This window comes from Rhizophagus irregularis, chromosome 10 (genome assembly GCF_026210795.1).
Source record: "Rhizophagus irregularis chromosome 10, complete sequence".
NCBI lineage: Eukaryota > Fungi > Glomeromycota > Glomeromycetes > Glomerales > Glomeraceae > Rhizophagus > Rhizophagus irregularis.
Genome location: NC_089438.1, coordinates 3,098,854 through 3,111,623, shown reverse-complemented (window position 1 = coordinate 3,111,623; position 12,770 = coordinate 3,098,854). Strand labels below are relative to the sequence as shown.

At 25.5% G+C, this 12,770-nt stretch overlaps 3 protein-coding genes across 3 annotated transcripts; 2 read left to right on the top strand and 1 right to left on the bottom strand.

Moving 5' to 3' along the window:
- Positions 1-6,915: 6,915 nt before the first annotated feature.
- OCT59_002175 (uncharacterized protein) lies at positions 6,916-7,391 on the top strand (the record flags this gene model as incomplete). Its single annotated transcript, XM_066144318.1, has 4 exons — positions 6,916-7,003; positions 7,088-7,156; positions 7,232-7,300; positions 7,384-7,391. 4 exons carry the CDS (start codon positions 6,916-6,918, stop codon positions 7,389-7,391), a joined length of 234 nt encoding a protein of 77 aa, XP_065995491.1.
- Positions 7,392-9,086: 1,695 nt separating this feature from the next.
- Positions 9,087-10,745, top strand: OCT59_002174 (uncharacterized protein; the record flags this gene model as incomplete). The annotated part of the gene is made up of 1 exon (XM_025331294.2): positions 9,087-10,745. The coding sequence occupies one exon, from the start codon at positions 9,087-9,089 to the stop codon at positions 10,743-10,745; it is 1,659 nt and encodes a 552-aa protein (XP_025189917.1).
- A 257-nt stretch (positions 10,746-11,002) lies between these two features.
- OCT59_002173 (uncharacterized protein) lies at positions 11,003-11,301 on the bottom strand (the record flags this gene model as incomplete). The annotated part of the gene is made up of 2 exons (XM_066144317.1): positions 11,003-11,115; positions 11,184-11,301. The coding sequence occupies 2 exons, from the start codon at positions 11,299-11,301 to the stop codon at positions 11,003-11,005; spliced, it is 231 nt and encodes a 76-aa protein (XP_065995490.1).
- Between the last annotated feature and the right edge of the window lie 1,469 nt (positions 11,302-12,770).

The window sequence follows — 12,770 nt, the reverse complement described above, 5'->3', positions numbered from 1 at the left end:
TGAATAGACCAGATATTGAAACACTTAGGAAAAGAATAAGAGAACTTAATTTTTACTACCAAGATAAACCAAATGAATTATTAACCAAACTGGAAGAAGATAATAGTTTGGAAATAGGTGATTTAGAAAACTATACAAATAGCAGCAGATTATTTACGAGTAAAGTTCATCAATTTGAAAATCTTCCTGAACCAAGAAATTCAACAGAAGGTATTATACTAGTTATTTATTTTCCTAGTTAATTATTTAAAGAATATTAATGTATCAATAACATTATTTTTTTTTATCAAAATAATAGAAGAACTAGAAGGTAATAAATTATTTTTAAATTGTCTTATTTTATAAATAATTAAGAAAATTAATTATTTTTTGAACTTATAGCATTTTATAGTAAATCTTTCAACTTCTACGTTCCTGATAACAGTAAGTATTATTAGATTGATATTAAACTAAATCATGTGCATTAACTAATATTTTGATACTATTTAGTTGATGATTTTGGTAAATCAGTTAATCAAAGTGATAATGATACTTTAATTAACAAAGGTAATTACAAATTTATTTTATTTTCAACATGAATAATTAATTATATTAATAATAAATTGTTGTCTAGATAATAGTAAAAGCTTATCCGAAGTACCTAATAAATTACAAATAAACTCGAAATCTGGTAAGTAATCTAAATTAAAGTAACTAATTTAATTACCACAAATTGAATATCAAAAATTCTTTAGATGTTCAAAATAATTATTATAGAGAAGAAATAATGCAACAACAAAGAAAGAATATTGATATTGGTATGCAAAATAATTATTTGTAATCACAATTTTTTTTTTAATTCTAATTTTATTTTAAATATAGATGAGGATGAAGTACACAATAATCCTAATCTTCATTCAGAAGAACAAGATGAATTGGAAATTCCTGATAGTAAGGATTAATTTTTATATCAATTTTGAAATATTATTTGTCTTTAAATAGTTATTAACTAAATTTTTTAAATAATATATTTAGACATTTAGATACAGATTTATATTTAACAAACACTATTTCAATTGAATTTTTCTTTATTATAAATTATTTAAACACTAAGATTAGAGTAGTAAGATAGCATGTTTTCAAGAATTTAGTTTGTAATTTAAATAATTTATTTATTTATTTATATTTTAGATTTTTACTTCAAATCACCGGGGGTGATCATCACCGTTGGCCAAAATTATCAATTTTTACCGGCACTATATTTTTTTTAATGCTGGTCGATTGTCATAATTTCAGTCACCGGTGATCATCACCCCCGATGATAGTTAGAAAATTTCTATATTTTAACATATAATAAAAAGATTATATTTTAGTTTCGATTTTAACTATTATAAAATTTTTACTAAATTTTTTAATAAATTTCAATTAGAGGTATAACTTAGTGTTTTTTTTTGATAATGATAAGTAAAAATAAATTAAAAATAAACCAAATCATTAATAGTGTTTATCAAAGCTTTGAATGAGTTTTACTTATTCATGACAAATTTTTTTAAGAACTCATTACATAATTCAATTTTAAACCTAATGATTGTGAATAAATTCTTTTGACAACTAGGGGTGTAGATCTGATGAAGGATCTATAACCCTTTCAATATCAAGTAAATCAGTTCTAGTTAAATTTAAAATTATGCAAAAAAAAACTGTGTAAAGCAATTTGATAATCATTTAATATGTAATAAGAATTCTCAAACAGCAAAAACAGAAAAGCTTTTAAATGTAATTAATGTTATTTTTATTTTCATTTACTATTCGAAATATTAACGATGTAGTTTAAGTTAATCTTCATATTAATATTATTGCCGGCTCTTCATCTAATTGCAAAATAAAACGTATTTTATTACTTTATTCCTTTCGAAAATGATTCCACCCATTAACTTTGATTTTTATTAGTTTTACGCTATTCATTAGCATTATTTAAAAAATTTTTTTTAAAAAAAATAAATTTGATTATGGTCAAGTAAATAGAATGATATGTGAATAAATCAATAATAACCTTTTTTCAAAAAAAAAAAATGGACGAAACATATTCTGTTTGCATGTTTTATATAAACTATAAATGATCCGATAAATTCTTTTTTTTTTTTCTTTTGAACTATACCTAAAAATTTCTATCCAATTTTGCGTCACTATTGAAATGAAGATCCCAACGTAAGAATATTTCGTGCAAATATGATTGATACCCTATTTCACCGTTCTCTATTTTCACGGAGAACTTTAATATCTCACTAGAAACCTTTCAAATTATTTTAAGGTAAATTAATGCATGTTAATAAGTTTAAAATGTCAAAAATTTTAATATTTGAAATTATTAAACCTTTATAACAAGATACTATAGTAAAATCTTATTGTTGATAACATGATTACAGTATTTAAAAAATATTTAATTAACAACAATACTGGTGGATATAACAACATTTTGAACTAACATATCGAAAAGTTTTCAATCTAACAATTTATTAGAACTTCAACAATTATGTACAAATTTAATGGCTAAAACTCTTGAAAAAAAATAATTAAATCACTTGGCTTTCTTCGTTACCCGAAAAATCGTTATTTCACTTATTAAAAGAGAATGATTTACAAATGAAGGAAATTGAAATTAAAATTTGGGAACATGTATTCAAACTTTATAGATAATAACTTTAAAATGATATACAAAATTTATACAAAATTTATTACCTTTAATTAGTTTATCATCATCTAAAGAATTTTACACAAAATGAGTCCTTACAAAAGCTTTTGAATCAACTTTATAAAGATTTATTAAATTCTCATATGGATCCTGATATTGAACCACATAACAACATTCCACTTCCCAGGACTTAAAAATAAGAAACATTATTGAATCAAAGATCGTTAATTTAAATATAATTTCGACTATTTCAAGATGGGTTGATTACATTTATTGAAGTTAAAGGAACTGACGAGATATAATCCTTCAAAATTGAAATCTTCTAGTAGTTGAGGTCAACCTTTGTATAATTAAGGATAAAGATAAGATTAAAGATTTTATTAAGTCATGTAAACAATATGATTAAGGCAGTAAATTATTTACCTTCATTTTGGTTACAATGATCTTAAATTATCACGTAATGGCTTTTTTATAGATGTGAGTCCATTTAATTATAATATATTTGTGCAAACTAATTATGAGAAAAGGATAAGCTAATAATTATTAATATCCTTCATAAACTTGCGGAAGTTAGACTAATACAATGTTTCATGAATTATCATAAAGATTCTATTCTTACAGCTAATTGCAAAAATATTGTACCACCCAATTCATTCTTGCTCCGAAGATGAATATCCACAGATCGTAACGTAATTCTGGCAAATTTATAATTCCGGTGGTATCACGAGACATGATACTAGTGATACACAATTTTCAATATTTTAATTCCGGCCGGAATTACAAATTTAGCCAGAATTACTGTCGATCGATTACGATCACGTGCGTATGACTGCGTATGAAAAATTCAACTATTTAATAATCTTTTGTAAAAGATAATCAATTGCACTTTTACAGTAACTTGATATACCATTCCAGACTCGATGCTCATGAGACTTGTGAAATCATTTGTATACCTGACTTGTGACGAAAAAAAAGTTGCAATGTAAGTGTCGAACAAATCCAGGTTCTAATGCGCTTGACACGTAGTATGTTCCACAAAGAAGGGATTCAACGTAAGAAGTAGAGAAACACTACCTACAAATGAATAGGTCTATGGCTGAGACGTCATATTAATTTGCGTTATTTTACACTCTCACGAATTGATGGATATTGTATATATAATTAGTGTTACGACCCGGATGAATTATGGATTTTGGATTCATGCTTAATTCTGGCTGAGTTTATAGTGCCGGCCAGAATTATAATTCCAAAAAAGGAAATAATGTTATCAAATCCAAAAAGGAAATGATCGGCATATCAATGATAGCATCCTGACAGTAAACGAATTATCCGAATTTGTCCGCTTTTTTATCCGGATTCATCCGTCATCCGACTGAAATTCTAGCGGATGATCCAAATGAATTTCGAATTGGATACCCGCCGGATTGACGGATTAACCTTGGTCCAGATCTTAACACTATTAATATAATAAGATGTGATTTATTTATTCTTTCCTTTGTTGAAATCATGATCGTTTATTATGCAAAGAGGATTATTATTTGTTGTATTTGCAGATGGAACAGATATATGAGTTGGTGTATAATTGAGAAATGTGCATTCTTTTTATTTAATTTTTATTAGTAGGTTCTCCGGCCTAGTTGTCTAGTTGCTTGTTGTATTTTCCGTAACACTTCAGTTTATAATAATAGCCTTATCTGAATAAAATTTTATATGCAAAGAATTTGTCTCACTCCTGTTTTATAATGCTTTATTAAACTGCTTGTTAATTATTCATCAAGTTTATACTATAATAAGTACTATACATATAGTAAAATATGATATAAAATAAAAATTCATTCAAACCAAAAATAATTGATTAGGGTTATTTAAATTATTATTTCATATTTCAATAAAATTTTATGAAAAAATATTTCTGTATCATATGAAAATTATTATTTGAGAAATAATAAATGTAAATAGTACTTTTTCATACTCAATTCCTAAAATGAAATATACGTTTTTTATAATATAATATTATACTAGGTAAACGGAAATCGTAGAAGTCTGTCACTTATTATGAATCTGTGTAAATAAATCACGTACTAGACGGTTTGGGTCTTTAGCCCATGCAATTTTTCCTTCCTTTCTTCTTTATCCATTTAATCCTTTTTGAGCTACTTATTTCCTTTTATATTTGTATCACTTTTTTTTGTGTAACACATAACAATAGAATGTTTTTCGGATAAATAAATCAGTACCACAGATTAAGATATATACATATAGATATACATATATATAGATATATCAGGTAGTACATTTTTGATTTACAGTATGTAACGTTCATTAGGTTATAAAACTAACTTATTAAGTAAAGTGTTATGACGCTATGACACTAATAACCTCGTTCTGAATTTTTTTTTTGTTTCATTCATTCTTAATAAAATTTAAGCATGTCTGATTTTCATAAAGTTCATGCTGCAATTAAAAGAGCATATTCTTTAGTAAATTTTAGTATTTACAATAATATACACAAAGAATATGAATTTAAAAAACAAACAATTCTTGCTGATGAATCGCTTACAGAAAATGAAAAATCTGAAGCAATAAATATTCTAACTATATCCTATGATGGGGATAAACTTATTATTAATGAAGGAACAAAAAGAATTTGTGAAAATTGTAATAAAGAATGTTTAGCTACATCATTTTGTGAGCATTGTGTTCGGAATTATTTAAAAGCAAAATTTTCAAACTGGACATCTGGAAATGATAATATTGATAATTTGTTACAAGAATGTCAGATGAAAGCAATAAGCCCAGATCAAATACCAGAATGGATTCCATATAATAATTTTCGAAATATTAAATATCTAACAAAAGGGGGATTCTCTAAAATTTATACAGCTAAATGGATTAATGGATGGTATAATGAATGGGATACTAAAGAGCAACGATTAAAAAGATATGGAGAATATTTAATAATACTTAAAAAATTAGAAAATGTTGAAAATGCAAATCGAAATTGGTTTGAAGAGGTTTGTAATCTAGAAATATTTTAGGAATATAATGACTAAACTTTTTACTCAAAATTAAATGTATCTTTTTGTAGGCTAAGTCACATTTGATTATAAGCAATAGATGGACAGAAATTGTCCGATGTTATGGTTTAACACAAGATCCAGAAAATGGAAGTTATATGCTTGTAATGCGTAAATTTGATACAGATTTAAGGAAATATTTACAGCAAAATCATAATCAGCTTAAATGGAAAGAAAGACTTCAAATTGCTGATAATATAATTCTAGCACTTTTACGAATTCATAGTGAGAATTCAATTCATAGAGATTTGCATTCTGGAAATATATTATTTCAAACTGTATTTGGTATAAGTGATCTTGGATTTTGTGGACCTGCGGATAAACCATTAAAAAGTGTATATGGAAATCTTCCTTATATAGCACCTGAGGTTATTATTGGAAAAAAGCAGACTTTTAAATCTGATATTTATAGTATTGCAATGCTCATGTGGGAAATTTCTTCTGGACAACCACCATTTGTTAATTATGAACATAATTATTATCTTGCTATGAATATTGTTAATGGTTTAAGACCAAAAATTGTATCAGGAACTCCTTTAGAATATAAAAATTTAATGATACAATGTTGGGATGCTGATCCATCAAAGCGACCTAATATTGGCACACTTTGGAAAAAAATCGTTGAAATTAATTACTTTTATCAAAGTAAATCAAATGAATCATTAATTCAACCAGAAGAGTATAATGGTTCAGAAATTGGTAGTAATATCAATAGTATAAAAAATTATATGATTAGTAGAAGCAAAGTTTATCAATTTGAAAATCTTCCTAAACCAAGAAATGCAACAGAAGGTATAATATACTAGTTATTTACTTTCCTAGTTAATTATTTAAAGAATACTAATTTATTAATAACATTATTTTTTAATTGAAATAATAGAAGAACTAGAAGGTAATAAATTATTTTTTAAATTTTCTTATTTTATAACTGAACAATTAAGATAATGATGATTAATTATTTTTTGGTGTTTTAGAATTTTACAGTGAATCCTATAACCTTTGCATTCCTGATAACAGTAAGTATTATTAAATTAATACTAATTTGCGCATTAACTAATTGATTTGATGTTTTTTAGTTGATGATTTTGATAAATTAGTTTGTCAAAAAGATAATGATACTTTAATTAATAAAGGTAGTGTCAAATTCATGATTTATTTTCGACAGAAATGATTATATTAATAATAATTTGTTGTCTAGATAATAACAGAAACTTATCTAAAGTATTTAATAAATTACAAATAAATTCAAAATCTGGTAAGTAAACCTAATTAAAGTATACTAATTTAATTATCACAAATTGTCTATCAATATCATTAAATTTATTATTTAATACTTTAGATGTTCAAAATAGTAATTATTATGGAGAAGAAATAATGCAACAACAAAGAAAGGATATTGATATTTATGGTATATAAAATAATTTTTTAATGACTACAATTTATTTTACGTTGCTTTTATTAATGCTAATTTATATTAACATAGATGAGATTGAAATGCACAATAATTCTAATCCTCATTCAGAAGAACAAGATGAATTGGAAATTCTTGAAAGTAAGGATTAATTTTTATATCAATGTTGAAATGCTATTAAACTTTAAAATCATTAATTAAATTTTTTTAAATAATGTATTTAGATATTTAGATACAGGTGTATTTTTACAAACACTCTTAATTTTACCTTATTATAAATTATTTAAACACAAAGATTAGAGTAGAAAGATAGGATGTTTTTCAAGATTCTTAGTTTGTAATTTAAATAATTTATTTATTTATTTATATTTTAACATACAATAAAATAAAATTATCCGGTACAGCCAATCTGATAAATGATTTCGCACAAGAATAGGTTATCTCAAGATTGTTATGATTAAAGCCAATCACTCCTTTCACTCCTTATTGGGCCAATTTATTTACACTTATCTTCTTATCAGTAAAATTAACACAAACATGAAATTGATAAACATTCTTTTAAAAATATATGTATAATCGCATAGAATATTTCGAATGTTTTTTAGAAAAGGAACAATTGTAAAAAGTGCCCATTTGCCATCAAGACATAATAATGTCCTTCTCTATGTATTTCATAATTCCAATACCATTATCTTTATGAATACGCTCATAGTACTTCATTAAGTGGACTCCTTAGTGTTATCGAAAATCAAATTATACTCTTATTTTCATGATTATCGATCCACCATTCATCAATCAGAACTTTCATGCTCTTTTTTACATAAAGAGCGGAGTTGTGAACGAAGTTTTCCACAATAGTCTATTTGATGCACGCTTTCTTAACTATGCTGAAAATTAACTCCAAGCGCAAATCAGACTACTCTATATCGCTTTAATAATGAATCAATCACCTCTATACGTTCACGCTCCCCTTTTGATAACTTCTTGCAAGGGGAATTGAACAATTCGTGTCTATCCCTTCAGGTGTTTCTTGTCGCGCTCCTCTCTCTCTTCTTATTACAAATCTTTTCTTACACCGATAATCCAAGAAAACGTCCGTTTCCCTTCCCTCGTTGGACTGCTTTACAACAGAACTAGGAATATAAATGACAAAAAAATTGTAACAAATGATAAATTTCATAATTCGTTAAATACTTTAACCAAAGAGTGGAAATAAAGAGTGGAAATAAAGAGAAATATAAATACAATTATACAAGTGCGAATTCTCTTTAAAAAAAAGGTACAATATACGAAATTCTGACAATCAAAATTCTGGTTAACGCAAACCCGACATTCGCAATCAATCCTGGAAAATCATAATTCCGAAATTCAAAATCCCGAAACATGATTATTCTTGACACTCATTATCCAATACTTATTATCCCGAAACATTATCTTTTTTCTAAATTTGATATTATGCTTCACAAAAATGGTTTACTTTTATTGCACAATTAACGTAAAAATTTATAATTAATATTTTTTGAAGTCACGTGATCACAGATCAATAATTTTCCTGTAATTAATCAAATTCTTCACCATTAATTTAATCAACATTAATTGAACTTTTTTGTAACTTGAAAATTTTAAAAATTTTCGATTTCATTAATCGCAAAAAAAAGCGTCAGATAACGGCTGGCTTAGTAATGCTGGACAACTCACTTAAGGCATTATAAAATTGGGCAATATTGGGCTGATAATGTAGGCCGGCGCAAATCGGCATCTGACGCACGACATGTATTAGGAAAGAAAAAATGATTGGCAGAACACAAAATGATCATGCGGCTCCTCGTGTAACAAGAAGATCAATTTTTTGGGCGTTAATGTAACCTGACCATACAAATTACTTTCTTTCCTTTTTCCCCTTTTTTTTCAGTTCACAAAGTAGATTATGGCAACTTCAAAAATATTTTTGGGTGGATTACCTGAATTAATAAACAAAATTATACAAAATTTTCAAAATGATTTTTCAACGTTACACTCATGCATTTTAGTTAATAGATTATGGTGTCGTATTTCAATTCCATTATTATGGGAGGATCCATTTTCAATTCCTACAAAAAATTTCAATTTTATTGAAATTTATTTATATAATTTAAGTGAAAATGATAAAAAAAAATTGAATGAATATGGAATTATTGAAGAAAAAGATTCCAATTTAAATACAGTATTTAATTATCCTAGATATATTAAAAATTTAAATACACATAAAATAATTTGTTCAGTTGAAAAATGGAATGTTAATTCATCAAATTCATGTTCAACATTTAGTCAAATATCAAATTCTACAAGATTAATATCCAAATTATTATTTAAAACATTTATTGAAAGCGAAGTAAATTTAAATAGTTTTGAATTTGAAATGACAACAGATAATGATCATGATTATTTTAATGATACGGTAGAATTAATATTACAAAATCCCAATTTTATTAATAATATAAAAAATTTAAAATTTAGTAAAAGGGTAGCAAATATTACAAATATAACAAAAATTGATTCATTTTTATTATTATTATCAACAAATTGTAATTCAATTTCAACATTACATTTTAAATTTAAAAAGAGAAGTGATGATATTTTTATAGAAAATTTTTTATCACGTATAATTAATTTACAACAAAATCTTAAAAAAATATTATTTTCTTATAAAATTTCCCCTTTACATCATTTATTATCAAATTCAAATTGTTCAAATACTTTAAGAACAATTATATTTCATAATGTTAATTTTAGAAATATAAGCGTTTTTAAAGAAGTTTTTGAACATTTAAATGTTTTAGATTCAGTTCATATTCATTATTGTTATTCTTTAACAGTTGATTTTATTCAACAAATTGTTGATATTACAAAACCATTTAAATTAAGAACTTTATTTTTAAGTAAATTATTTGAAATTAGATCTTTTCAATTATTATTACAAAAATCTGGTGATTATTTAGAAAATGTTGGTTTTGGTTCTTTAACAAGTTATGATTTAAAACAACAATTATTTGAATTAATTTCTGAATATTGTACAAAAATCAAATTTCTTAAATTACCTGGTTTTTATAATAGTCAAAATATTAATTTGGCTTTTGATTTAATTAAAAGTATTGGAATTAATCTTAATTACCTTTCTATTCATTTTTATAAATTTGGTGTTTTGGATCAAAATGATGAAGGAATTATTAAACTTAATTCTTTATTATTACAAGAATTGGGTCAAATTCTTCCTACAAAATTAGAATATTTAAATTTATCTCTTATGATTGATTCAAATGATTTTGAAATTTTTTTAAAAAATTCTCAAAATATTTTTATTAAGAAATTATTAATTAGAAATAAGATGCAAATAATTAGTGAAAATGATATTTTATTTTATTTAGAAAAATATATTATGAAAAAGAGTAGGGTTAATTATTTGGCTTTTAAAGAAGATTATATGAAAAAAGGTGATTTGTTTTATTCAAAAGATTTGGTGAAAAAATTTGAATCTTATAATATAAAAATTCAAAGTTATGATGATTTAAATATTAATAGTTATGAATATATAAAAGAAATGTATTAATTGAGTGAGAATAGATGACATAGAATTTTTTTTATTTATTTATCCATTTTATTATTGTTGGGTATATATAATTTTTATTGGGTATATATATATAATTTTTATTAGGTATATATATAATTTTTATTGGGGCATATATAAATTTTTATTGGGTATATACGATTTTAAATAAATTATTTTATTAACCACATTAACGTTATTTACAGTTATCTGATATGAATGGTTCATGACTATGAAGATAGCAAAAATTTTTTACTTTGTTAAATTATTAATGTGTAAAGTGGATCATCGTGAATTTTTGTTCTTATATAATTTTTCTCATCATGTGGTATATGTGGTATGAGCACGCAATCACGCAATGATGTTATTATATCTATAATCATGAATGGAAAAAAAATAAGTGTTTCACTTATCACTCTTCATCACCCTTCTCTTTATTACCTTCCCAACTTCCCTCTCTTTGTCGTCTCTTTTCTCTCACTCTCCCCTTCGTCTCTTTCACTCCTCCCTTCCTTCTTCTTCCCACTCTTGTCATTTCTCCCTCTCTCACTTCTTCCATTTTTTTCTTCCTCTCCCTTCTCGCTTACTCCCTTCCTTTTCTTCTTCCTTATATTATCATATACCTTTTTCGTCTTTACGTTAAGAAATTGTAGGTGTTTTGAGTATATTTTGATGGAGTAGCATGATGCTATGCACGGGTGGGAGCATAGCGTGCTTACTTTGTAAGCCTGTGAGTACCAACTTTGCTGCAGTCTCACAGTTGGTTGGGAATTTTCTTGGAGCGGTATAGTACTATGCGAGGGTTGGAGCATAGGCGCTTACTCATAGTAAGCTCGTGGGTACCGGTTTTAGCTGCAGTCCCGCGATAGGACCGGTTGGTTGCGGTAACGGCATAGTGCTATGCGTAACTTTCATGGGCGGAGCATAGTGCACTTCATAGGAAGTCCCTTGTGGTAGGGTCGGAGTACTTTTTTCACTATTATAATGATAAAAAGTAGCAAGATTTTTAAAATTTGATTAGTAAAAAATTTTTATTTATTCTAAGTTGGGTATTAACATAACATTAAAATTAAATATAATTTGGAATACAATGAATTTATATATTCAATCAGTCTGTTTAATAATAATTATTATTTCAAAATTTTTTTTCTTGACGCATCTTTAATTTAACTAAAAACGTTGAAAAAAGAATATATCGTGATATAAAATATTTTTTTAAAAAATGAAAAAGAATTAAAAGTATCTTCTATTATTAAACATTCAAATTTCATCAAAAAAGGAAACATCTTTGGTAACTTTGGTTTCAATCCGATTACGATATAACATTACTTAGTTTATTAAATATAATAAAATGGCTGAATCTCACCGCAGGTGATTTTCACCGTACCAGCATTAGCAAATATTAATGGGCGGAATTTCATGACATTTTTAATTCTGCCCAAAATTCTACCCTAATTCTGGTAATGTGACGATCATCAGCGGTGATATTTAGCAATACTCTAATAAAATTAATAATAGAATAATCTAAAGTAATAGTAGTATAATAATAAATTAATTAATACATGTCATAAACATAATAAATTATCAACATCTAAACAATTTTTTGTATTTTGCTCGAAATATCCATTTTTTAATCTTAAATTCTTGTGATTATCATTGGTTCAGTGGACGAAGGCGAAACAAATAAATTAAATTATAGTACGAATTTTCGATTCTAGTTAGGCCATTGCAGATTAATAATTTAACGTCCTTTTTGACTGAAAAAATTGAGGGAGAGGAAAGTAAAAATTAAACAAACATGCTAAATAAACATACTATTAAAGAGATTAATTTTTTATTCATTTTTTTCTCTCTTGTCCTGCAACAATTTTTTTACAACTTCGCAAAAAAGATGTATTGTTTGATAATTTTTTATTAAATTTTCATCTGACTCTAACAATCCATCTTTTTTCAATGATATGTTCGTTTTATATGTAGATACCCACATACGCTTTATCGTAACTGCTCGTGACGTTAATTCTTGCAGAG